Source organism: Symphalangus syndactylus, chromosome 22 (assembly GCF_028878055.3).
Source record: "Symphalangus syndactylus isolate Jambi chromosome 22, NHGRI_mSymSyn1-v2.1_pri, whole genome shotgun sequence".
Classification (NCBI taxonomy): Eukaryota; Metazoa; Chordata; class Mammalia; order Primates; family Hylobatidae; genus Symphalangus; species Symphalangus syndactylus.
The window spans coordinates 39792800-39818529 of record NC_072444.2 but is presented as its reverse complement, the minus strand read 5'-3'; the positions used below and the strand labels follow the sequence as shown (position 1 = coordinate 39818529).

Sequence of the window (25730 nt, the reverse complement as noted above, 5' to 3'; positions counted from 1 at the left end):
CCAGCCTGGGCGACAGAGCGAGACTCTGTCTCAAAAAAAAAAAGTTTGGCCTAATATGCTTGACTGCTTTTGTCTTGGGGTTTTCCTGACCACAGGTCCCTGGGTAACAGAGGAAGTGACGCCTGGGGCTTCTACTGGGCCGAGTTCTCACCTGGCTGTGTCCAGGATGAGGAGCAGGTGGAAGGAATTGGGGAGAAAAGTGAAGCCATGGGGTTCTTATTTTTGAACAAGTTCTTACTCTCACCCAGGCTGGAGTGCAGTGGCATGATCCTAGCTCACTGCAGCCTCAAACTCCTGGGCTCAAGTGATCCTCCCACCCTAGCCTCCTGAGTCATTAAGGCTACAGGTGTGCACCAGCACACCCAGCTAACTTTTAAAAATTTTTTGTAGGGACAGGGTGTCCCTATGTTGTCTAGGCTAATCTCGAACTTCTTAGCGATCTTTCCTCCTCGGCCTCCCAAAGTGCCGGAATTACAGGTCTGAGGCACCACACCTGGGTTCCATGTGCTTTCTGCACACACTTGGGAGGCAGGTGGGAGACCCTGGATCCAGAGCTTGTGGGTGCTGCTGGCTTTCTCCTGCCCTGGGGATCAAGACAGGCACCAGTGCCCAAGGGCACAGCCTGTGCCACCCGCCGCGGGTTTGCAGGGGTGCAGAAGCAGGGCTGGGAGGCCCTCTGCAGATGTGTCTGTCTTAGTGAGGCCTCCCCAGGGTGGGCTGTGTGGGCGCTGGGCCAAGCACTTCCCTACCACAAACTGGTCACAGTTCAGACCAAACAGTGCAAGGCATGTCCGCTGGGTGCCAGGCACAGTGGTGCCCCAGGGGGTGGCCCTACTCCCGGCCTGGCTTGTGCCTCCCGTGGGGAAGCAGAGCAACTGGCTTGGGGCGGGATGTCAGACCTGGAGGCCGAGTGCTATGGGTGCCGTGTTCCTTCCCAGGCCCTCACCCCTCCTTCTCCACCTAGGAGTCGTTCACGCCTACTGAGGAGCATGTGTTGGTGGTGCGCCTGCTGCTGAAGCACCTGCACGCCTTTGCCAACAGCCTGAAGCCAGAGCAGGCCTCACCCTCCGCCCACTCCCACGCCACCAGCCCCCTGGAGGAGTTCAAACGGTGGGTGGCCCTTGCGGCTTCCCACCGCTGCTGTCTCCCCCACTTTCCCCTCCTAAGGTGTCACCCACAGCGACCTCTCCCCAGGGCATGGAGGGCAGGGAGAGAGGAGTCCCTTTCTGCTCACAGAGCACGTGAGGCCTCTCCAGGCCTAGGAAGGTACCCTCTCACCCTGCCCAGTTGTCTCCCAGAGCCTCTCTCCAGACTGGCCAGAGAGGCCCTATTGTGCTGCCATCTCTTGCATCTCATATTCTTCAACCATGTCAGAAGAGCTGGGGCAGCCCTGACTGCCAGGCCCACCAGGGCCAGCAGAGTGGGCTGTTTGTATGGGACTGAGGTGAGATGTGCGCAGGAGCTGCACTGACTCGGCCGCCTGCGTGCTGTGTGTCCTTGGGATGTTCCCTAACCTCTCTGGACCTTGGTTTCTTCCTCTGAAGAATGGGGCTGAACCTCTCGGAGGTGCCCAGTGCTCTCTCCCGGCAGAGCCGACCCTCACTGATGGGAGCGCTGGGCTCATCTGTGAGCAGGGCCTCGTTACTGGGCAAGCAGCAGGTGACCTTCCCCATCCCTTGCAGGGCCGCTGTCCCGAGGTTCGTCCAGCAGAAACTCTACCTCTTCTTGCAGCATTGCTTTGGCCACTGGCCCCTGGACGCATCATTCAGAGCTGTGAGTGTTGGCCCCGTCACATGTGTGCCTGTGTCTTCTGTGTGCCTTGAGGTGGGAGGTCCTCTGGGGCAGATAAAGGAGGAGAGCAAGTGTTATCACAGAGGCCTTGGCAAGGAGAGGGTCTTGGAGGGCCACATTGTTCTTTCTGTTTCAGTTTCCAAAGCCAACCCTCAGGAAAGCCCTGCCCTGTCCCACCTGTCTGGTGCAGGGCAGGTTCCTACCCTTAGCTGACCAGGGAGCACTGTGCCCCCTGGGCTGGGAAAAGCCCACCCTGGCTTCTGGAGGGCCAGCAAGAGAGCCAAACCTCACAGGGCTGTGCACGTCTCTCCTCTGCCCTCTGGGGAAGTGGGAAGAGTCAGTCCCACCCAGCTGCCGCCTGGTACCCGGGCTTCAGGCCATGGGAGGATTTGGCCCCCGGCCACTGAGCCCTCAGCACACACCTCCCCCACAGGTCCTGGAGATGTGGCTGAGCTACCTGCAGCCGTGGCGGTACGCACCTGACAAGCAGGCTCTGGGCAGCGACTCCCAGCCCCGGTGTGTGTCGGAGAAATGGTGAGCCTCAGCCCCTCTCACAGACGTGCCACTGGCTCCCCCAGGTAGATATTGCCCCAGTGGGTGGAGGCCAAGCCAGTGGCCTGTGCTGGGGTCAGCCTGGCCCTGGCTCCCGTGGCCTCCTGAAGTCCTCTCCCAGCCCCTGCCGAGTGGAACACAGACCAGCCCTTCCTAGGCTCAACTTTGCCAGGCCCTAGAATTGGTTTCTCATGGAAGCCGTGGGTGACCCATCCTGCCCTTTCCCCCTCCCTTCTGTCCCAGATGAGTGTTCAGCCACCCCCCAACTATCCATTGACCTTCATCAGCACAGAGCAGAGCAGCGGTAATCAAGCAGGGGATGAGGGAGGCCGTCTTCCCCTCATCCCCTGCTTGATCCTCACAGCAGACCCCCAGGCTTCCATGGCACCTGGCATGGCCACTGACCCCTCCCCTCCTTGCCCAAGGCATTCCCCTTTGGACCCTCTGGGGGATCCTCCCTCAGCCCCCTCAGGCTCTGGGCCGGCCTCTGCCATGGTGGCCTCCATCCACTTGGAAAGGGGCCTCAGCCTTGCTAAGGATGTGGCGTCCTCAGAGGGCCTGGGTCTTACCTGCCTCTGTCCTGCCCTCCTTGCCTGCCCGTGGCCCCCTGAGCTGTTATCTGTGACAGCTTGTCACCTTGGCCAGGGAGAGTCTGAAAGCCCAAGGGTGAGCAAGGGCATTAGGGGCATGGACCAGCACAGACCCCGCCTCCAGTTGGAAGGCTGGCCCCAACCTGCCACCTTGGTCCCCAGGGCGCCCTTTGTCCAGGAGAACCTGCTGATGTACACCAAGTTGTTTGTGGGCTTCCTGAACCGTGCGCTCCGCACAGACCTGGTCAGCCCCAAGCATGCGCTCATGGTGTTCCGAGTGGCCAAAGTCTTTGCCCAGCCCAACCTGGCTGAGATGATTCAGAAAGGTAAGTCCTCAGCCTGGGCCAGCCAGGTAGATGTCGACCCAGCCAGACCAGGGCCAGGCCCTTAGCTGTCGGTGGCTGGTCTTTAAGAGGGACCCACCCGCCCAGAGTGGGTCCCGGCAGAGGGTGCTGTGGAGACTCCTGGGACACATATGTGCAGTGAAGTCTGAAACCGGCTGGATCCTGCCTGCCCTGCAGGCACCAGGCACTGGGTGGGGGATCGCAGGTGTGCCCACAGAGGGGGGCTGCACGGTCCAAGCTGCGGCCCTGTGACCCCGCCGTTTCTCCCTGGCAACTCGTGGTGGCTGCTTCAGGAGGTGAGCCTGGTCTCTGCCATGCATTCATCCTGGCTGGATTGTGCATTGCTTTCTATCGATCCTCCTGTTGTTTACTTCCTGCAGATACTGCTGCGGGCTCTGAGCCACCAGCTCCCCCATCCGCCCTCCCCATGTCAGCCACCTACTGTGTGGGAGATGCTGCCAGGCAGGGCCTGAGGAGGACACCCCTGGGTCATGGCTCCCCAGACACTTCGGAGGCACCCCAGAATCCTAAGGGCAGCAGTCGGGTACTCTGCCCCCGGGAAGTGGGTGCCAGGTTCGTCTCCTGCCTTCTAGGTGAGCAGCTGTTCCTGGAGCCAGAGCTGGTCATCCCCCACCGCCAGCACCGACTCTTCACGGCCCCCACCTTCACTGGGAGCTTTCTGTCACCCTGGCCACCAGCGGTCACTGATGCCTCCTTCAAGGTGAAGAGCCATGTCTACAGCCTGGAGGGCCAGGACTGCAAGTACACCCCGATGTTTGGGCCCGAGGCCCGCACCCTGGTGAGTAGGTCAGCGGTGCCTGTCCTCAGGGCCCCTGGAGCCATGGGGCTGAGCAGAACCCGGGAAGTGCTGTGATCCAGCAGGAAGGGGGGAGGCTGGGTATAGATTTGACACCATATCTCCTTCCCCCGTTTTAGTAAAGTCTAATTTTTTCCTGATAACGAAGGCAGTGTTTGTTGGGAAATTTCAAATGTAGAAGATCATCCTTTAGTCTTTAAAAGTCCTCTGGCAGAAGCCACTTCTCCTGACGCTCAGCAGTCTGGCTGTGCATTGCTCTTGGGGCCCCTGGCTGGCCTGCCTGGGTGGCAGCACAGGCCTGTCCTACTGGTGACCTGCCCGCACCTCCCTTGCAGGTCCTGCGCCTCGCTCAGCTCATCACACAGGCCAAACACACAGCCAAGTCCATCTCGGACCAGTGTGCGGAGAGCCCGACTGGCCACTCCTTCCTCTCATGGCTGGGCTTTAGCTCCATGGATACCAACGGCTCTTACACAGCCAACGACCTGGACGAGATGGGGCAAGACAGCGTCCGGAAGACAGATGAATACCTGGAGAAGGCCCTGGAGTACTTACGCCAGATATTCCGGGTACGAGCTATGTGGCCTGCCCCATGGCCATCAGGGTCCCCTTCCCTGAAGGATCCACTCCACCCAGCCTGTGGTCAGCCACGTACCAGTCCCAGGCCCCACACATATGGACCCAGTGTTGGGGGAGGCAGGCCCACACCCCAAGCGTCATATCTGGGTCCCCTTGTTGCCACTGTTGTAGGCTGGTGGGGTGAAGACTGGTCCCCTCCCTTCATCTTGATGCTGAGGGCAGTGGCACTTCTCTCTGGCAGCTCAGCGAAGCGCAGCTCAGGCAGTTCACACTCGCCTTGGGCACCGCCCAGGATGAGAATGGAAAAAAGCAGCTTCCTGACTGCATCGTGGGTGAGGACGGACTCATGCTTACGCCCCTGGGGCGGTACCAGGTGAGAGGCCCGTGTCTCAGAGGTGCATGGGCTGGGCCCTGACCCGTCCCCAGCTCCCTCCCTCGCAAGCAGAGGCCATCACGCTCCTCTGAGTTGTGTGCGGGGCTGTGTTTTCTGACCCGTCCCCATGGCCTGGCTTTCTAGATCATCAATGGGCTGCGAAGGTTTGAAATTGAGTACCAGGGGGACCCGGAGCTGCAGCCCATCCGTAGCTATGAGATCGCCAGCTTGGTCCGCACGCTCTTCAGGCTGTCGTCTGCCATCAACCACAGAGTGAGTGGGCAGGAGGGCCAGCCTGGCCTCTTCAGAGAGGGTTCTAGATGCCCCTGCCTGGGGTGCAGTCCCGGGGTGGCCTGTGAGGGTGGGGTACTGCTCTCCTGAGGCCTGTGGTGCCACCACCCCACACCCCGTGCCTCTGTCTGTGCTTCAGTTTGCTGGACAGATGGCGGCTCTGTGTTCCCGGGATGACTTCCTCGGCAGCTTATGTCGCTACCACCTCACAGAACCTGGGCTGGCCAGCAGGCACCTGCTGAGCCCTGTGGGGCGGAGGCAGGTGGCCGGCCACACCCGCGGCCCCAGGCTCAGCCTGCGCTTCCTGGGCAGTTACCGGACGCTGGTCTCGCTGCTGCTGGCCTTCTTCGTGGCCTCTCTGTTCCGCGTTGGGCCTCTCCCATGCACGCTGCTGCTCACCCTGGGCTACGTCCTCTACGCCTCTGCCATGACACTGCTGACCGAGCGGGGGAAGCTGCACCAGCCCTGAAGGTGTCAGCTGCCTTCAGAGCAGGCTGGAGGGATTTGCCACACAGCCCCACCCTTGGGCCTGAGAGGACCTGGGAAGCCCCTCCAGGAGGGAACACGGTCATCCTCGGGCTTCTGGAGCGGGGTTCCTGCAGCCGCAGAGGCATCTGGAGGAAACGCAACCAAGAAGGGAAGGCAGGTGGGGCCCAGCAAAGGAGTGGCTACCAGGGCTCAACAGCCACGCTCTGTGACAGCGCAGAGCTCAGCGCCGGCCTTTCCCTCCCTCCGCCAAGGACTCATGGCCAAGCCAGCTCTCGGGGCCTTTTTTCCAGTGCCCATTTGGGTACTCTGCTGCACCAAGCTTGGGAGCCAGCCTGCCAACAGCCGCCTGGGCCTGGCCTCCCCACTGGCTGGCCTTGAGGTGGGCAGAGTGGGTTGTGGTGCCTCCTCTCCCTGTGTGGGACCAGGACGGTGGCTCAAGTCTCCACTCCAGGAAAGAATCAAAGTTTCTAGAGTTGTGAGAAAACTAGAGAGTGGCTCTCCTGATTCCTCACTGTGAGGGGCATTCTTCATGTTCTCCCAGCTGTTCCAAGACTGGGCCATAGAATTCCATGTTTCAGGAGCCTAAGACCCTCCCAGAGCCCAGGTGCTTCACTGCAGACCCCAAGCCATTGAGCACATCACCCAGAGCAGTGGCCAACATTGCAGACCCCTGTGCCTTGTCACAGATGGGTGCTGGTCCTCAGGCATTGGGGACACTGCTGGGTCGATGGGTTCGGATTCTGCCAGTTTCTGCTCTGCAGCCAAAGATGGTCAGAAGCATTGTCACTTCACTAACATCAAGTGCTCAAAGACATGGCAACTGTTCAATGGTACTTATGTATTCAAAATATACAACTGCAGATTCTCTGACAGAAACCAGCACGGGGTCTTCACCTTCATTTACCCCACAGACGACATGTGAGGGAGAACAGCATCTCAGTGGTGATTTCCAAACCAAGCCTTTGTTTTCGGTGTGGGGCTTTGGGGGTTTGCTTTAATGTTTTTCAGATGTGAATGTTGGGCTTTGTATTTTGATGTAAACTGAGAATAATGGCATTTTAGGGCCTGTGACCAAAAATCAAGCTTGTAACGACCATGGATCTGAATAAACCTGTCCTTGCTTCTGAGTCTTCTGGCACCTGGGCTCAGTCTCTAGGAGGTTCACCTGTACAGAGTCCCTGAGCACACAGGGGCTGCAGAAACAACTGTTGGGCACCCCGTCGGCCCCTCCCCCAGTGTCCACAGGCCTGGGCCTCTGGCTTCCTATGCTTTCCTCTCTCAGAGGCACAGTAGACTTTGCTCTGTCTTTACAAAAGATTGAAAAAGTTAGGCGTGGTGGTTCACATTGTGTGGTCCCAGCTACTTGGAATGCTGAGTTTGGAGGATCATCAGGGTCCAGGAGGTCAAGGCTGTAGTGAGCCTTCATCATGCCACTATACTCCAGCCTGGGTGACAGTGAGATCCTGTGCTCAAAGCTGACCACCGGGAACATGTGCCGCCAAGTCTATCGCTTCCAGAAGCTCCGAGGATTGCGGGAGTTGCTGGGGGCTGAACTGTCTGGCCAGGAGCTGGGGACAGACAAAAACACATTGAGAACCCAGAACAGCAAAGCTGAGTGAGGGGTCAGGGTCTTGGTGGCTGGGACCTGGACAGCGATGGCCACAAGGCCAGCTGGTGCTCAGTGGCTTCTGCCTGGGGAGCGAGGGCAGCAGTGGGGCAGCTAGGTTCCAGCCACTGGGGGATAGGGACCTCACCAATAAAATGGGATTTAAATTTTGCCAAGAACTCTCACTGTAGAGAAAATGGGACTGCTGGGACGAGAGCAGAAGCAAAATGCAGCTGGGGGGGCCCGGCCAGGAGGCACTTGTGAGGGACTTCTGGGGAAGGACTGGAGTTGGAGCAACTCAGAGGAAGCAGTTCTGTCTGGGGCACAAGGAGGGAGGCCAGGCTGGAGGCACATTCTCGTCTCCACCCCTGGACGCTTCCAGAGTGGTTTGCCCTAACTGCCACCACCACCACCTCCTCAGCTCCTAGGATGCCCTTGACTTTTTGCCATTGGGTCACACTCCCCTGCTAACAGGCCAAATCCAGATGCTTTTCTGACCGCGTGGCCCAGAGCCTCTGGCAGTGCAGCTTCGGGCTGTCCTGACAACACCCCTGCCCCCTGCACCTCTGCATCTTCCTCCTTGCCCCAAGACAATCCTGTTCCCTGGATCCCATTTGTGGCCCACTCCCTTCCACGACCCACACATTATACTGCTAGGATATACCAGCGCCCCCGTGATCCGAGGTAAGTCAGATTCTGATCATCTTGTGCAAGCAACTCACGAGCAGAGGCCCTGTGCAGTCAGGAGAAATCTATACCTTTCCCCTTGGACATCCAAGAGCAAGTTAGATCCCCTAAAGGCCAGCTCTCACCAATAACCCTGACATTTCCAATATAAATGAGAGAGAACTCTTTTTTTTTTGAGACAAGTTCTTGCTATATTGCCCAGGCTGGAGTGTACTGCACCATCACGGCTCACTGCAGCCTCTAACTCCTGGCCTTAAGCAATCCTTCCGCCTCAGCATCCCAAGTAGCCAGGACTACAGGCATGCGCCACTGCACCCTGCTAATTTTTAAATTTTTTTGTAGAGATGGGGTCTCACTGTGTTGCCAGGCTGGTCTTGAACTCCTGGGCTCAAGTGATCCGACCGCCTCCGCATCCTGAAGTGCTAGGGTTACAGGTGTGAGCCACCATGCTGGAGAGAGGACTCTTATGTAGCCTTCACTATAAAAATTAAGCTAGCTTCCCTTGACTCCCAAAACCAGAATTCTGAGCATAATTTTCTCAAGTCACAAGGTGCCAAAATATATCAAATTATTTTCCGGTCAAGAATTCCTGCTTTTGGCCAGGCGCAGTGGCTCAGGCCTGTAATCCCAGCACTTTAGGAGGCTGAGGCGGGAAGATGACGTCAGGAGTTTGAGACCAGCCTGGCCAACATGCTGAAATCCCATCTCTACTAAAAATACAAAAATTAGCTAGTGTGGTGGTGCATGCCTCTAATCTCAGTTACTTGGGAGGCTGAGGCAGGAAAATCGCTTGAACCTGAGATGTAGAGGTTGCAGTAAGCCGAGATCGCACCACTGTACTCCAGCCTGGGTGACAGAGACTCCTCAAAAAATAAATAAATAAAAAATAAAAGTGATAAATTCGCAACTGGCGCCAGGGAGAGGCCGTTTCCTGATGGGCCACACCTAAAGTGTTAATTGAATGCGGATTCCACGGAGAAGCAACTTCCCAGGCATGTGCATTAAGAGACAAAGTGGTGCAGTATGACCTTCGGGGGGCACCCCACCCAAAAACCTCAGATGGGCATGCATACAGTTTCCTAAACACACTGCATGTGCTCAACTCCTAAGGGTAAGGAGGGTATTGTACATGTGGGCAGCCCACCCTAAGGGAAGGATCATGGGAAAGGGGCCAGTCTAGAAAGTCCTAGGATCAAGGTTAAACACCACACTTGACTTTCATGTGCCCACTTAGGTCTCTTCCAAGCGTACTTTCCTCTGTTTCCTGTTTTAAAGCCTTTTAAAATACACTTCCACTCCTGCTCTGAAACTTGCTTCGGTCTCTTTTTCTGCCTTATGCCCCTCAGTCGAATTCCTTCTTCTGAGGAGCCAAGAGTTGTGGTTGCTGAAGACCCATCCGGATTCACTGCCAGTGACTTGGACACCTTCCACTGCTAACACTATTAACTGGGACACCTTCCACTGCTAACACAATAACACTTGGTTATTGTGTTTATTTGGAGAGTAAGTATGGTTTAAGGAGATGTGTATGGGTGCCAGGTTGACAAGGGATAGACTTGTGATGGTTAATTCTATATGTCAACTTGCCTGGGCCACTGGATGCACTCATATCTGGCTACACATTATTTCCTGGCAGGTCTGTAAGGGTGTTTTCAGAAGAAATCATTTAAATTGGTGGTGCAAGCAGCCATGCATGCATTTCTGGAGTAGCTTCCCTGTAGCTTGCAGGAACCAGAGTGGGCAATAAGAGCCCCATCCTCCATATACTGGGGATCTGTGCTCTGATTGATGATGGCTGCTATTGATTGTGAAAATGCAGACAAAGAGGCAGGCAGCCACTGCCGCAATCTCCACTGCTATGTTTGCAACCTCCCTCCTCAACCCTCACCACCTCCCTGGGGACACCTTCCAGGAGGTTTTTATGGATTGGCATCTCCTACTGCCTTCATTTTTCTTTTCTCCTTCTTGGGAACCAGATGTTTAGGACTAGGACATTCAAAAGCAACCATATACCAGGCACAGTGGCTCATACCTGTAATTTCAACACTTCTGGAGGCTGAGGCAGGAAGATTGCCTCAGCCCAGGAGTTTGAGACCAGTCTAGGCAATATAGCAAGACAAAAAAAAAAAAATTAGCCAGGCATGGTGGTGTGTGCCTGTAATCCCAGTTACTAGGGAAGCTGAGGCAGGAGGATGGCTTGAGCACAGGAGTTCCAGGCTGCAAGTGAGCTATAATTGCGCCACTGCACTCCTGCCTGGATGAATTTCTCTCCACTCAGGGTATCCTCCTTCCCAGCAATAATATTGCTACCATTCATTCCAGCTATCCATAAACCATAATTACTGAAAACATGTTGCTATAATTTTTTTGAACAACCTGTCATCTGTTAAAAGTAATAATACAAGATTATATTTTATCTTAATTTATTCCTTCTCTAATGCACTTCCCTTTTTTTAGATCCAAATTTCCTATATCATTTTCCTTCTTTTTTTGAAACAAGATCTCTCTCTGTTGCCCAAGCTGGAGTGCAGTGGTGCAATCACGGCTCACTGCATCTCAGCCTTCTCAGTAGCTGGGACTGCAGGTGTGCACCACCATGCAGGTGAATTTTTTAGTTTTTTGTGGAGACAGGGTCTGGCTATATTGCCCAGGCTGGTCTCCAACTCTTGGGCTCAAGAGATGCTCCTGCTTTGGCCTCTCAAAGTACTGGGATTACAGGCATCAGCCATGCACCTGACTTTTCATTTCTCTTGTGTTTTTGACTTCTTACATTTTCTTTTTGTTTTTTGAGACAGAGTCTCACTCTGTTGCTCGGAATGGAGTGCAGTGGCAGGATCTCAGCTTGCTGGAAACTTCACCTCCTGACTTCAAGCAATTCTTCGGCCTCGGCCTCCTGAGTAGCTGGGATTACAGACATGCACCACCACGCCTGCCATTTTTTTTTTTTTTTTTTTTTGAGATGGAGTCTTGTTCTGTCGCCCAGGCTGGGGTGCAGTGGCACCATCTTGGTTCACTGCAAGCTCCACCTCCCGGGTTCACGCCATTCTCCTGCCTCAGCTTCCCGAGTAGCTGGGACCACAGGCGCCCGCCACTATGCCCGGCTAATTTTTTGTATTTTTAGTAGAGACGGGGTTTCACCGTGTTAGCCAGGATGGTCTCGATCTCCTGACCTCGTGATCCGCCCACCTCGGCCTCCCAGTAATTTTTGTATTTTTAGTAGAGATGGGTTTTCACCATGTTGCCCAGGCTGGTCTTGAACTCCTGACCTCAAGTGATTCGCCCACCTCGGCCTCCTAAAGGGTTGGGATTAGAGGTGTGAGGCACTGTGCCCGGCCAACTTCTCGCATTTTCTTTCTTTTCTTTTCTTCTTTTTTTTTTTTTTTTTTTTTTTAGATGGTGTCTTACTCTGTTGCCCAGGCTTGAGGGCAGTGGCATGATCTCAGCTCACTGCAACCTCCACCTCCTGGATTCAAGTGATCCTCCCACCTTAGCCTCCCAAGTAGCCGGAATTACAGGTGCATGCCACCACGCTAGCTAATTTTTGTATTTTTTAGTAGAGATGGGGTATCACCATGTTGGCCAGGCTGGTCTTGAGCTCCTGACCTCAAATGATGTGCCCAACTCGGCCTCCCAAAGTGCTGGGATTACAGACATGAGCCACCCTGCCTGGCCTTCACATTTTCTTTAGATTATTTCTTAGAATGTCTACCTCTCTGTTCCCATTATCAGTCTGTAATCTCATGTTGTCTACTTTTTCCATTAGCGCACTTAGCGTATTAATCATAGTTGTATTCCATTTCTTGGTCTGATAATTCCAACATCTCTGCCTATTTAAGTCTGGCTCTGATGTTTGCTGTGTCTTCAAACTGTGTTTTTTTTTATTATGCCTTGCAAGTTTTTGTTGAGGGCTGGTCGTGCTCAACCAGTAAGAGGTAAATGGACTTTCTGTGTGAAGTTTTATGTAGGTCTGGTTAGGGGTTGGGCCATGTGTGCTGTTTGTTAACCGGAGGTGTCAGAGCCTTAAACCTCCTCTAGTGTCTTAGTTTTTGTCTCTCTGTTGTCTTTACGGTTTCCTAGAGATTTCTCGAATAAGCTCTGAGATGAGCAGTTCTTTCACTTGTATCCCCTGTTATTATTACAGGAGCCCCGTTGATGTGGCAGTAAGATGTGGGGAAGGGGAGCCAGAGCAGGCTGGGGTTAGCTACGTTCCCTTCCTCCAGGTTTGTTGGTATCTGGCAAAATTACGATTGGCCTGGCTGTGATTTTTTTTTTTTTTTTTTCTTTGAGGGCAGGCCTTGTAAAAAAAAAAAAAAAAAAAAAAAAAAGACTTACTTCTTTTTATTTTTATTATTTTTAAATTAATTAATTAATTTATTTATTTATTATTTTTTGAGATCGAGTCTCACCCTGTCGCCCAGGCTGGAGTGCAATGGCGTGATCTTGGCTCACTGCAACCTCCACCTCCTGGGTTCAAGTGATTCTCCTGCCTCAGCCTCCAGAGTAGCTGGGATTACAGGCGTGAGCCACTGTGCCCGGCCTCTTATTTTTAGGCAGCATCTCACTCTGTCACTAAGTGACATTCAGTGGTACCATCATAGCTCACTGCAGCCTCGACCTCTGGGGTTCCAGCAGTCCTCCCGCCTCAGCCTCCCGAGTAGTTGGGACTACAGGCGCAAGCCACCATGCCCGGGTTTTTTCTGTTTTAATTTTTATAGAGACGGGGTCTCACTTTCCATCCAGGCTGGAAAGGATGCCTGGATGCCTTTTATTATTATTATTATTATTATTATTTTTAGATAGAGTCTCTGTCGCCCAGGTTGGAGTGCAGCGGTGTGATCTCGGCTCACTGCAACCTCTGCCTCCCGGTTCAAGCTATTTTCCTGCCTCAGCCTCCCGAATAGCTGGGATTACTGGCTCCTGCCACTACGCCTGGCTAAATTTTGTTATTTTTAGTACAGTCGGGGTTTCCCCATGTTGGTCAGGCTGGTCACGAACTCCTGACCTCAAATGATCCGTCCGTCTCGGCCTCCCAAAGTTCGGGGATTACAGGCGTGAGCCCCCGCGCCCAGCCCTGGATGCCTTGTAAATCACTACTAACCCAGGAAGAGCCAGCGACAGGCCCCGTCCCCGCCAACCGCCTCGCGCCCTCCGTCGCCCGGTTTCCATGGTGACGGGGCGCCAGGCTAGGGCGGCCTGGCCACTGAGCCTGGGTGCAGTGGCAGCAGGAGGGTACCTGGCGACGGCGATATGAGCGGTGCGGGGGTGGCGGCTGGGACGCGGCCCCTCAGCTCGCCGACTCTGGGCTGCCGGCGCCAGCGCCCCTCTGTGGGCGTCCAGTCCTTTAGGCCGCAGAGCCCGCAGCTAAGGCAGAGCGACCCGCAGAAACGGAACCTGGACCTGGAGAAGAGCCTGCAGTTCCTGCAGCAGCAGCACTCGGAGATGCTGGCCAAGCTCCATGAGGAGATCGAGTACCTGAAGCGGGAGAACAGGGGTGAGCCGGCGCGGGGCCCTAGGCCGGCCCTGCCTCCCCAGGCACACTCAACACTGCCGCTCCCGCAGCACAGAAACACAGCCATGAACTCCAGCACACGCCTGGGCTCAGGGGGAACACAGGACAGCAAGCCCGCCCTGGGTCCTGCCACTCTGAGCTGTCCCCTTCTTCCAGAGGGAGACCTGCGTGGCCCCCGGGCAGTGCCGACCCTGTCTGCTTGTCTCGTGGGGCAGCATCATTTCAGATGCTGACTCCGCCAGTCCTCTCCTCTCCAGGAAGGGTCCAACACACCTCTGTTAAAAACTTTATAGAGGGGGCCGGGAGCGGCGGCTCACGCCTGTAATTCCAGCACTTTGGGAGGCCGAGGCGGGCGGATCACGAGGTCAGGAGATCGAGACCATCCTGGCTAACACGGTGAAATCCCATCTCTACTGAAAATACAAAAAAATTAGCTGGGCGTGGTGGCGGGCGCCTGTAGTCCCAGCTACTCGAGAGGCTGAGGCAGGAGAATGGCGTGAAGCCAGGAGGCGGAGCTTGCAGTGAGGGGAGATCTTGCCACTGCACTCCAGCCTGGGCGACAGAGACTCCGTCTCAAAAAAACAAAAACAAACAAAAACTTTATACAGGGAAACGTGCACAAGTGCGAGTGCGCAGCTCAGTGAATTTATTCCAGCTAAACACATCGGATCAGGAGCAGGCATCCCCCCGACCCCCACCCCGTCCCCGCTTCGCCTGTGCCCATACTGTCCTCCCGCGGGGCCTTCCCAACTGCACCCTCAGCTGCTCCTCACCCCCACGCCCCTTCTCCCTCCCTCCTCCCCCACCCCTCCTGCCCCGAGCAGAAGGAGGGCCCGCCAGGATGTGGGATGTGGCTCCGCTCCTCGCTCCTGCTTCAGGAGGGCTCCAGCAAGGTCACCAGTGCCCGCGGCCTCCTTTCCCGCCCCGTTCCCTGGTGCTGCCTTACCTAAGTGCCAAGTATCCCATCACCAGGCGTCTGTTTTGTCAGGACCCCCCTTCCCCATGTCTTCTTGAGCCTCAGGACGCCGTGTTCCTCATGTCTTCTTGAGCCCCCCCCCGCCCAAGTCCCTGATGCCCACGGGATCATAACACCGCCACAGCCAGGGGTTCCGGAGTTCACCTCTGTACCCCTAAAACCCAGGTCCTGCCTGGCAGTGTGGACGCCCTCCAGTCATCTCAGATGGATGAGGCCGATATGCCGGGTGGGCTCTGCCTACGGAACAGGCTGGGCCATTCCTGACCTGCCGCCCACGGCAAAGGCGTGGTGGAGAGCGGGATCCACGGGGCAGGGCCCAATCAGCCAGTGGGGGGCCAGGACTCTCGGGCTCAGCAGCTGGGAGAGGACAGGCCAGGCTTCTTCTCTCAGAATGGCTGTGGTTTCACAAGTGCTGAGGAGAGCGTGTGCTTGCTTTCAGATCTCCATTACAAGCTCATAATGAATCAGACATCACAGAAGAAAGGTGAGAATTGGGCCCTTCAGCGCCTGATGGGATGCTCTTGCCACCCAGGGGAGTCCCTCCAGACTGTCCTTGCCCACCTGGCTGCACTGGCCCCTGTATGCCAACCCAGTGGGGACAGGTTCTGGGGGACCTGGACAGATGCCACTACCTCTAGCCGTGGCTGGACGATGTTATGCAGCCAAGCACAGCACCTGCTGCTCTCAGTAAGCCCAGGGCCTGAGGTCATTGCAGTGGGGAGGTGGGCACAGGGTGCTTCCCAGACCCTCCCTCCTCCAAGTAGAGCTGAAATGGGAAGGAACCCCTGGGACAGCCCCTGCCCTGCTGGGTCTTTGCCTCAGATTGCTGCTGTGGCCAGGCCCAGGATTCCAGCCCCGTGGCTCTGAGTCCTGACATGCTGGGGGCCCCAGGGGCTCTGGACATACTCCATCCAGGGATCCCTTCCTGCCATCTGGGCAGCAACCATGGGGACAAAGGGAGGAAGCAGAATCCTGTTTCCTTGCCACTTGTCCAAGGCACTTCCCCATCCTGACAGCGGCCCCCACCCAGCCCAGGATTCTGGGTTGTGGTCTCGAGCTCACTACCCGTTATCTCTGGGGCCGGGGCTGACATCAGGAGGACATCTGACTGGTGGGTGGAGCCAGCCTGGGAACATCGCAGCTGGGGCAGTGCCTAGGGCTCTCCGTTCCCAGGGAGACATGGAGAATGGGGTCCAGGGAGGGCCCTTCCCTAGGCGCTGTGGCAACTCCAGTGAGCTGTTCTGGGCAAAGTGTGGCCCAAGTCAGCAGCCCCAGCCCTGCAGTGCCGGGGACCCTGACAGGACCCGGGAAGAGGCCATGCCCTCCCTTGGGACCTGCTGTTCCACGTGTCCCAAGCCCTCCTGCTTTCCAGATGGCCCCTCAGGAAACCACCTTTCCGGGGCCTCTGCTCCCTTGGGCGCTCGCTGGGTCTGCATCAACGGAGTGTGGGTAGAGCCGGGGGGACCCAGCCCTGCCAGGGTGAAGGAGGGCTCCTCATGGACACACAGGCCAGGAGGCAAGTGTGGGCATCTTGTGGGCGGTGGCGCCAACACTGTGTGCTCTCCTGCAGACAGCCTCTCCACGTCAAGCTTCCAGTCTGTCAAGTCCATCTCTAATTCAGATGAGCAGGCTGGCGTCCATGTGCTCACAGGAGTGACTGCCCCACGGGGACCCCAGCCTGGGTGGCCTCTAGGGGTGCTGACCAGGTGCCCTCTGCTGGGCCAAGCTCCAGGATTTGGGGGTGAAGGTGCAGCTGAAAAGAGCCCTGCAAGCTGAAGCCACCGGGAGGGGATTAAGGGGGCGTGGGCAGGACCAGGGACCAGTCACAGGGCAGTAAGGCCTCACAGCAGGCACCCCAGGATGGGGCAGCAAGCAGGCAGGAGGGGCCTCCCCGGGTGGCCTTCTAGGGAGGATGTACCCTGGCTGCCCAGCAGAAGCCCTGCTTGGCCGTGTCCCCGCCACAAGCAGGCAGGACACAGGAGGGATGGCACTGCCCACGGAGCCCTGGGCTCATGGCACCTGCACAGTGAGCCAGGAGCAGAGAGCCTCTTTTCCCCACTCTGTGAAGCCGGGCATTTTCCTCAGCCCAGCCCTAACCTCCACCATTCCTGTGATGGGCCCAGGTGCTAGACGGGCCTTGTCCTTGCCGAGGAAACCCATGCAGGCTGGGTCCCAAGCCTCTCACGCAGTTTCATTTTACCCAAAATGGGGCCAGCTTCCACTATCTTGATTGTTATAGAATGTTCACAGGCACCACCCATGGGCTTCACCCTCAGAACCTCATTGATTCCCCCCAGAACCCTCCAAGGCAGGCTTCCCTTTACAGAGGAGGAAACTGAGGCAGGGGCAGGGGCTTCTTGGGTACACACAGCTGATCCTGGAAAACTTGGGCAGTGACTATTGGTGCCTGCAGTGACTGGCCTTGTAGGGTCTGACTTGCGGCCAACTCTCAAGGCAAGGCCAGGCCCCAGCCCGGCTCCTTCAACAAGCAAGATTCGAAAGCTGACGTCCCCGAGAAGGCGGACCTGGAAGAGGAGCCCCGACTTCACAACAGCAAGCTGGACAAGGTTCCTGGGGTACAAGGGCAGGCCAGGTAAGGCTTGGGTGTTCCTGGGGTGCAAGGGCAGGCCAGGTAAGTCTTGCCTGCACCCTAAGGGCCCCATGACTACATTTACTAGGCTCACGCCCTGCAGTCAGCCAACTGCTCTGCCCCTAGCTCCAGGGGCCTGTCTCCAGGGCTCATGAGAGCAGATGACAGCCACGCTCTACCCATCGGTGGGCGCTGTCTTCCTCCCCTCCCCTGGGGGTCCTGCAGAGTACCTGTGCTGACCTGAGCCCACAAGGCGGGCCACTAGCAGCCCCTAAACCACTTTCTCAGAGAAAAGTGAAGTAATATTCTTACCAAGAAAAGTGAGTTGCGTTCCTGCTGCCCCTGGCCACAGCCTGCCTTTGGAGGGCACTAGGCCAGCGGGTCAGAGCAGGACCAGGTTCTGGTGATCCCTGAGTTTCTGGGACTGCCCTGGGATGCTACAGAGTGCACACTTTCAGCAGCGCAACCAGCAGGACAGGCTCCTGCATCTGCACATCCGGAGACCAGGCCTGGAGCAAGATGCCCCACTGGATGTGGGGTCACGACCAAGAGCAGCCTGGCAGCTAGCTGGTCACCCACTGAAGCCCATCTGACCCTTAGGGCACCTTCAGAGGGGAGAAAGGGACAGGCCCCAGTCCCAGAGACCCCCACCTGGTGCCCAGAGCACCCTGCTCAGTGGGAGAGGGGAGCCAGGCCCTCTTCCCTACATTGGCCTGGGCGCTGCCTGGGGAGGTATGCTGGTTGGGTGGTTAGATGCACCTAGGCAGGTCACCTCTGGCTGCTGCAATGACTGTTTCAGAAAGGAGAAAGCAGAAGCTTCTAACGCAGGAGCTGCCTGTATGAGGAGCAGCCAGCACCAGGGCAGGCAGATGGGGACGGGGGCACACCCCCCAATGATCCTGCCCCTTCCCCTGCAAAAGCCCACCACACTTAGGCAGTGCGAAGTGCTCATCCGCGAGCTGTGGAATACCAACCTCCTGCAGACCCAAGAGGTGAGGCCCTGGGTGGTGGGGGTGGCCCTGGGCAGTCTGGTGCCGCCAAAGGCCCAACCATGCCCCTGCCCCTGCCTTTCAGCTGCAGCACCTCAAGTCCCTCCTGGAAGGGAGTCAGAGGCCCCAGGCGGCCCCAGAGGAAGCTAGCTTTCCCAGGTGAGTGCCTCGTGCACCCCTGCCCCATCCCTGGGGGCCTATCCACAGCTCACTGCTGACTCTTCCTTCACCCAGGGACCAAGAAACCATGCATTTCCCCAAGGTCTCCACCAAGAGCCTCTCCAAGAAATGGTAAGTCCCACAGGCATAGGGACAGTGGGGCAGCCCTGCAGCCTGGGCCCCAGGGAGGGAGTGGGGAAGGGAGGGTGGCGGCGCAGAAGCAGAGCACGCTGAGGCCTCTCTGGGCCCCTGTGAGGGCCATGCAGGCCCCACTCACGGTGACAGTCCCTCTACCTGCCCGCAGCCTGCTTCTGAGCCCACCTGTGGCGGAGCGTGCCATCCTGCCCGCACTGAAGCAGACCCCGAAGAACAACTTTGCCAAGAGGCAGAAGAGGCTGCAGGCAATGCAGAAACGGCACCTGCATTGCTCAGTGCTTTGAGCCACCCGCATCTGGTCAGTGCCAGGCCCACCAACCTGCAGCTGGAGACTGGCTCTCTATAGCATTTCTTGATACTTCCACTACTTTTAGGCCTGGCTGAATTCCAAATTCCAAGATATATGACACTCAAGATAGATAAAGTACTTGATCTCCAAACTGACAAACTGTTTATTTTCTAGCTGTTATTTTGCTATTTGGCATTTACATAAAAGCACATGATGAAGTAGGTATCGCCTTACCTGTTGAAACTGAAAATAAAGCTTGTTTATTTCCAAGTTGTATGCCTAGTTCCTCACTGGCTATCAGGCATCGCGTCCCTTCCCAGTCCCAGCCCTTGGCCCCTAGCCCAGCCCCCGCTGTCTGCAGGGACCTGCCTGGGCAGCCCAGTCTTACTCATCCTGGAACCTACCAGCGGCCCTGGGAAAGAGGCATTGGCAGAGCCGTGCACATCCTCCCTGGAAGCAGGAGGGCTTTTCTGGTCCCCTGGCTGGGCTGGAGCTGCGTTCCAAACAAATGATCACTCTATCTCTTGCCCAGACTGCACACTCCTGGGGGCAAGAGGCTGTCCTCTCCTGCCCTGACACAGCACCACAGACAGGGGGTCCAGCCTGGCTCGCCCTCCTCCTCGGAGGGCTGTCTCGAGTGCCATGGCCATGTCCGCACCACCCCTCCACCACAGCACAGCCATGTCCACTGTCGGGGGTGGGGTGGCCAGCTTAGTGCCCACCCTCAGCCAGCCACACAGTCTTCCCAGGCCCACGGCCCCACTTCGTTGGCATTAACCTCAGCCTCTTCCTGCTTCAGGGAGCAGGAACTTTGCCAGGAAGCTGGGGGATGAACCAGGAATGGGACAGTGTGTCAGAGGACAGCCGACGCCCAGGGGCTTACAGCATCCTAACAGGACAGTAGGCCCAGTTTCATGGAGCGGGGGACACAGTGACAAGTCCTGACAAACACAGGAATAACAAGAGTATAACAATCACAGATGATGGGCTAGTATGCATAAAAAGGGGGGACTCTTGTCACCAAAGGGCTGCTGGCCAGTGCCTAGGGTAGCGGGCAACATAGGGAGGCGCTCGCTGCATGGCCCCACCCACCACCAGGCCCACTCTCTCTGGGTGGTGCAGCGCGCAGTGTTCTGAGGATGTGGGTTGTGAGGGCCTCGCTCTTCATCCTTCACAATGGGGACACAGCCCTCACACGAGTGACACGGGTGCCGGCAGCAGGATCCCTCATGCCCCTGCTCCCTGGGGGCCCCACAGTGCTCAGCAGGAATGCCGTGAGGGCTGAGGCCCAGCTGGTGGTGGGGAGCTGGCAGCAGCCATGGGCCAGCCCTCCCTCTGATAGGCAGCCTGTGCCCTGGACTTAGGGGCTTCCCTGGGGGGTGCCCCACCTGCCCAATGCAGCGCAGCCTGAACCCAAAACTGTGAGCAGAGAATCCGATCTGTGTTCGAAGGGTTTCCTATGTCCTCTGTGTTCTCCTATAGAAAGGAGCAGGGGTGTGTCGAGCACACACTAGACGCTCTAACAACACCCTGAGCGCACCCTCATGCTGCTGAGACGGACCCGGACCCTGGACAGGCCACGGCGAGCAGCCCGCTCTACCGCGCCCATCTCAGTCTGTACAAGTGTGGGATTTCATTTGGCAGATCCCCAAGGCAGGATAGAAAAGGAGGAAAGCTAACCTAACTCCAGGCTCTCCATGGACGCCAACACCTAGAAGTGTCTGAGAGGAGGCAGGCGTCCTTGGCCCCGATGAGGCTGTGGGCCATCCCTGCAGTCCTGGCTAGGCAGCCGAGAGGCAGGCCTTGTGGAGGCTCCGGGCACAGGTGTTGAGCAAGGTGGTAACCGAGTGCTTGTCCGGGAGCCGCGGCCGCCTGGAGGTCACGCAGTGGTGCATCGACCTGAGGAAGGGGTTGGTGCCTGCAACAGAACAGTGGGCATGAGCCTGAGGCAGCCAGTGTTGCACCCACGCCCTGCACACCCGGCAGCGCTCTGGGAAGTGGCAGCCCCAGGACTGGCTGAAGAACCAGGAGGAGCCCTGCACACTGGCTGCCTGGCCGTTGGGCTCTCCTCCCAGAGTCTCATCATCAGTGAAGAACTGAATCTGAACGGGATTTGGAGCCCAGGGCTTTGCCTCTGACAACCTTGGGGACCCAGCCCTGGCTCTGCTGTGTGCCAGCTCTGGGCTCAGGGAGACTGACCCCTCCCAACATGACTCTCTGGAGCCACATCACCCAGATGGGGCCTTGTGTGCCCAAGCTACTGGTAGGACCTGTCAGCTCCGCTGCGCTTCCTAGTGGCCTCTGGGAAAAGCAGGGTCTGTCCTTGAGCCACAGGCTTTCTCACCCCTCAGCCACTGAACACAGCCACCCTGGACAGCTGACCTGACACAAGATGAAAGGGCAAAGGGACACAGAAGAAGAGCAGAGACCCCTATCTCTCAGGTGACCACTAGAAAACCTGCTCCTGCCCACACAGGGGGAGTCAGAAGAAGGGAGGAAGGGGCCTGAGCCGGGGAGGGGAACAGAGGCTGTCCCTGCAGCACTGGAAGCCTGGTTTTCCAGAATGACCGCTGCCTGCCGTGGGTCCCCAGACAGCTCCTCTGGGTCTGCCCACTGTACAGCCACTGCGGGTCCATCCACAGTGGACTCTGGGTATGGTAGTCAGTGGGCACATGGTGGCACACTTGGGAGGTCCTTGTCGTTTGCAACACACAAGGCTGTACGTGTGACCCAGACAAGCCCTGGCCTGCCCCGCCTCACAGCCCTGCTCCGGAACAGGACTCTTCACACCCCGGGAGGTTCTGGTCAGGCTTGTGGTAAAGCCTGGATGTCTCTCTGACTTCCAGACCTGAAGCCCACAGTGACCTGCATCGATGGGTGCCCACAGGTCCTGCCTTCCACCTCCCTAGGGCCCCACGCAAGCAGAGCTGCATCTGTGTTGGGAGGTGAGGGTGTGTGGGCTCTGGGGGTGGGGGCAGAGGCAATGGCCAGTCTGTCCTGGGCTGGGTGTATGTGAAGACAGAGCAGACAGCCTGCCGGGACATGAACACAGGATGGGGTCTGGGCACTGTGCCCTCCGGCTTGGACAGCAGAGGCCTGGGGATGCGGTCGGGGGTTGCTCTCCTGCGCCAGCCTGGCCCTCCTGGACACTCGCCCAGCAGATCACGCAGATGGTGGCACTGTCGCTGCAGCGAGAAGGGTCCAGGTTTATCACGCACTTGGGGTCTGGCCTGGCCACCAAGCCCTGGAGCATGCTGGGGACGCTCTGCCGCTGGTTGTCCTCAAGCCTGTGCTTCCGGGTGCATACCACCAGGGCCTTGAGGAGGCAGCATGGCGACCACATTGGATACACATGGCCCAGGGCTGGCCAGCTGCCCTCTGCGAAGCCCAGCCCAGCTGGATGTACATGATGAGTGGGTCGTGGATGGCAGTCATGGCTGGAGTGAATGTGCGGTACAGGGAATGGTTGAAGAGGGTGAGTGGATGTTGGCCAGGACAGCATCCAGGAGCTGCCGGCATAGGTACTGCTGTTTGGTCAGCGGCACCAGGGGCAGTGGGCTGGAGGTAGGATGGGCACGGTCAGAAGCCCCGGACCTGAGGGTTCTCCATTTACGGGGTCTTCCCACCCCAGGCCAGTCTTCACTCACAGCCAGATTCCCAAGGCCTCTCTCAGAGCCTCCACCCTTGTGCAGACAATGTTGGCTGATCCTGGGTATAACCCCCCACTCCCACAGCCTTGTCCTCCCCAGAGTCCCTGCCCCCTGTGACCCATGGGGGCCGCAGACAGAGGGTGACTTCTCCCATGTTCCCACCCAGCACAGCGAACCTGGCCTGGAAGCGGCCTGGTGGGCAGGGTCTCAGGTCAGGCCCAGCCCCCACCCAGCCTGACCGTGAAGGCCCCTCCAGTAGTGCTCCCAGGAGCACCGTCGTTTCATTTTCATGACAGCACACGTGGGCTGCGAATGGGGTAACTGAGATGCAGTCGCCTGCCCATGGTCACTGGGAAGTCAGGGGCAGAGCTCCAGGCCCATCACGGCCAGCTGATGGTCAGGCCACTGCAAGCTGGGCCCCCAACTACTGGCTGGATGAGACCTGGCTGTGATGGGCCAGCATGAGGGCCACAGCACTGGTCAGGAGTAGGGCAAAGGCTGGGCACTGGCCAAGATGAAGCCTGGGCTCAAAGCCCCAGCACATACAAGAGTGGAGCCTTGGAGGCCTCTGTCCAGGGCCCAAAGAGCTGCCTGGGGCCTTTGCTAAACCCACATCATCACCAAATGCCCATCCATGGCTGGGCGACCCACGCCCTTGTGGACCCTACGTTGGCTGTGGGCAAAACTCACTGCTTGGAGAGGTCTGTCACAATGTCCAGAAGGCTCTTCATCTTGCTCAGGTCCTTTTTTCTGTCTGGAACAGCAGAAGGGACCCTAAGACATGAGCCCGGTGGCATCCCCAGGGCGCTGGCCCCCACCCTGGCCGCAGCCCACCTTCGTTCTTCTCGATCTTGTTGACCACATGGTGCAGGGGCTTGATGCGCTTGGACAGCTGCTTCAGCGTGTCCCGGTATAGCTGCTCCTCGCCGGCTGGAGCCAGCTGGACTCATGACAGAGCTGGGGTCACTGCAGGACTATGGGCGGGTGAGGCCACAGCCCTAGACCCTCAGGTGGGGAGCTGGGGCTCTGAGGGCCCCAGAGCTCGCACGAATGGTACGACCTGAGGCCTTGTAAAGGTGAGGGGTGACCTAGCACCTCAACCCGCCAGGCCGTGTACAGCTCACACGATGGAGCTGTGGGTCCCATGCCCGGCTTACCAGGTGTGTGTAAAGGCCTAGGGGAGGGGACATTGGAGTTCTGTGGGGTTTGTGCTGCTTCTGGGTGCTGGGAAGGCTGTGGTGTGGGGCTGGGCAGGAAGCTATGGGGGACGGGGCAGGGCTGGAGCTGCAGCCAAGCGGGAGAAACATGGGAGCTGGGCCCAAGCAGGGCAGCCACCAAACTCACTCTGCAACAAACCACAGTGGTGACCATTTCCCATCCTCCTTCCCATGCCAGCCGGGCGGTGACCTCACCCGAAACAAGGGGTGGGAAAACTGGCAAGATGAGCACCAGAGCACAGGCTCACCATGGGCCAAGAGCACACACAGCTGGTGTCCTGCTTCTGGAAGGTGGTGGGATGGCAGCGAGACTGCAGGGCGGACACTTCCTTCAGCTAGAAGTCTTACGAGCATACCAGCTGGGTTTGCACCAGCTGAAAACACCGGCTGTTCCATGGCTGCTCACTTTCCAAATACCAAGAAATGGAAAGAAAAGGGAAGCTCGGCCGGGCACAGTGGCTCATGCTTGTAATCCCAGCACTTTGGGAGGCTGAGGCAGGTGGATCAGTTGAGGTCAGGAGTTAAAGACTAGCCTGGCCTGTCTCTACTAACAATACAAAAGAAAAATTAGCTGGGCATAGTGGCGCGTGCCTGTAGTCCCAGCTACTTGGAAGGCTAAGGCAGGAGAATCGTTTGAGCCTGGGACGTGGAGGTTGCTGTGAGCCGAGATCGCACCGTGATCTCTTTTCTTTCTCCACCGTCTTTCTTTTCTGCCCACTGTCTTTTTGCAAAACCTTGTCTTCCTCCCGCAGGCTACCCTTTTCCCTTCCCCCGCTTGTTACTGTCTTTTCCCCCTCTATCTACCCAAAAACTTTTCTCCCCACTGTCTTTTCACAAAACCTTCTCTACCTACTGCTCACCCCCGTTTCCCCCCCACCATCTCTTTCCTCCTCCCCCTTGACACACTCTTTTCCTCCTCCATCTACCCATAAACTTTTTATCCACTGTCTTGCTGCAAAACCTTCCCTCCCTCCCGCTCCGCACCCTGTTTCTCCCCCTCCATCTACCCAAAAACTTTTTTTCCCACCATCTTTTCCCCACTGTCTTTTTGCAACGCCTTCTCCCGCTCGCTATTCTCTTTTCCCTTTGTCACTAACCACCCTCTTTATCTCTCTCCATCTATCCCAAAACTATTTTCCTCCTCCTACCGCTGACGCCGCACTGCTTTCTCCGTCGCCGTCACCACCAACTGCAGCTAGGCGAGCCACGCTGCCGCGGCTCCAGACTCCAGCGTACGGCCTGTGATTACCCATTCCCGGTCCTCTAATCCGGGCACTGAGCAGCTCTACAGGAAGATACGGGAACCTGGAAGGACCTGCCTTCCCTTCAGGATCATTCATATACTGAGGTTATTTATATATGAGTGTTCCTGGACTGCATGTTCTGATTGGATAAGAAAAACTCTCCAGGGTTACTCGGATTGGACTTTATTATCATGTTCTGATTGGATGAGAGCAAGTCTTAAGAGGACCAATCACAGCATGAAAATAAAGTCCAATCAGAGTAGGCCTAGAGGTTTTTCTCTCATCCAATCAGAACATGTAGTCCAGGAACGCATGTGCGTAACCTCCATATATAAAGCATGGTGAGCCCGGCTTCAGGTCATTTCGGGGTCTTCAGTGGCAGTCTTGCATGCTGTGCTTAGAGGACTAGGAGAGGGGCGGCCTTGTGTTGCCGGCTGGAGCCTGGGCGCTGGCTCCGCCTGGTTGGTGGTGGCCGACGGAGCGGTAGGAGGGCGGCCGGCAGCGGGAGCTTCTCCTGCTGGGCAGGAGGAAGAGTAGAAGGAAGAGGCACCCACGCATGCTGGAGGCTGGAGCTTGCGCCACAGCGGCTCGCTTCGCTGCGATTGGTGGTGAAGTCGGACGCTGCACCTCGGCCAGAGTGGTAGAGATGTCGTTGGGTGGGTGAGTTTTCTGGGGCTGCACTGCCCGCCTCTGGGGGCAGGGCTTGGGTGTCATTTTGGGGCTCACTGCCCTAGGCCGCACTGCCTGTGGCAGGCGGCTGGTTGGGGGTGCACTCTGGGGTTGTATTGCTGGCGGTGGGCAGGTTGGCTGGTTATCGTGGGCTACACTGCCC

At 57.3% G+C, this 25730-nt stretch overlaps 2 protein-coding genes, 1 long non-coding RNA gene and 1 pseudogene across 14 annotated transcripts in view; 3 read left to right on the top strand and 1 right to left on the bottom strand.

The window, feature by feature from the left end:
* LOC129471892 (sphingomyelin phosphodiesterase 4) overlaps window positions 1-6953 on the top strand; it is a 37382-nt gene extending 30429 nt beyond the window's left edge. For all 8 annotated transcript variants that reach the window (XM_063631256.1, XM_063631254.1, XM_063631257.1 and 5 more), the window contains 9 exons: window positions 965-1110; window positions 1683-1773; window positions 2225-2325; window positions 3096-3259; window positions 3871-4076; window positions 4430-4663; window positions 4915-5046; window positions 5191-5319; window positions 5477-6953. In XM_063631256.1, coding sequence (XP_063487326.1) covers window positions 965-1110; window positions 1683-1773; window positions 2225-2325; window positions 3096-3259; window positions 3871-4076; window positions 4430-4663; window positions 4915-5046; window positions 5191-5319; window positions 5477-5806 — 1533 coding nt within the window. In that variant the 3' untranslated portion in view covers window positions 5807-6953. The remainder of the gene's footprint in view (window positions 1-964; window positions 1111-1682; window positions 1774-2224; window positions 2326-3095; window positions 3260-3870; window positions 4077-4429; window positions 4664-4914; window positions 5047-5190; window positions 5320-5476) is intronic.
* Window positions 6954-7765: 812 nt separating this feature from the next.
* On the top strand, window positions 7766-12397 carry LOC134735593 (uncharacterized). The gene is made up of 3 exons (XR_010118821.1): window positions 7766-8116; window positions 9466-9622; window positions 10915-12397. It is a non-coding gene; the product is annotated as an uncharacterized lncRNA (long non-coding RNA).
* Window positions 12398-13340: 943 nt separating this feature from the next.
* Window positions 13341-19057, top strand: LOC129471896 (coiled-coil domain-containing protein 74B-like). 5 transcript variants are annotated; one of them, XM_055261004.2, is made up of 8 exons: window positions 13341-13610; window positions 15044-15088; window positions 16175-16237; window positions 17059-17197; window positions 17994-18186; window positions 18269-18342; window positions 18418-18474; window positions 18647-19057. In XM_055261004.2, exons 1-8 carry the CDS (start codon window positions 13367-13369, stop codon window positions 18780-18782), a joined length of 951 nt encoding a protein of 316 aa, XP_055116979.1. In that variant the 5' UTR covers window positions 13341-13366; the 3' UTR covers window positions 18783-19057. The 5 variants fall into 5 exon arrangements, with proteins under 5 accessions (XP_055116979.1, XP_055116976.1, XP_055116978.1 ...); XM_055261001.2 differs by having other exon boundaries at window positions 15977-16237; XM_055261003.2 differs by having other exon boundaries at window positions 13341-13736.
* Window positions 19058-19491: 434 nt separating this feature from the next.
* On the bottom strand, window positions 19492-24413 carry LOC129471898 (mediator of RNA polymerase II transcription subunit 15-like; annotated as a pseudogene).
* Between the last annotated feature and the right edge of the window lie 1317 nt (window positions 24414-25730).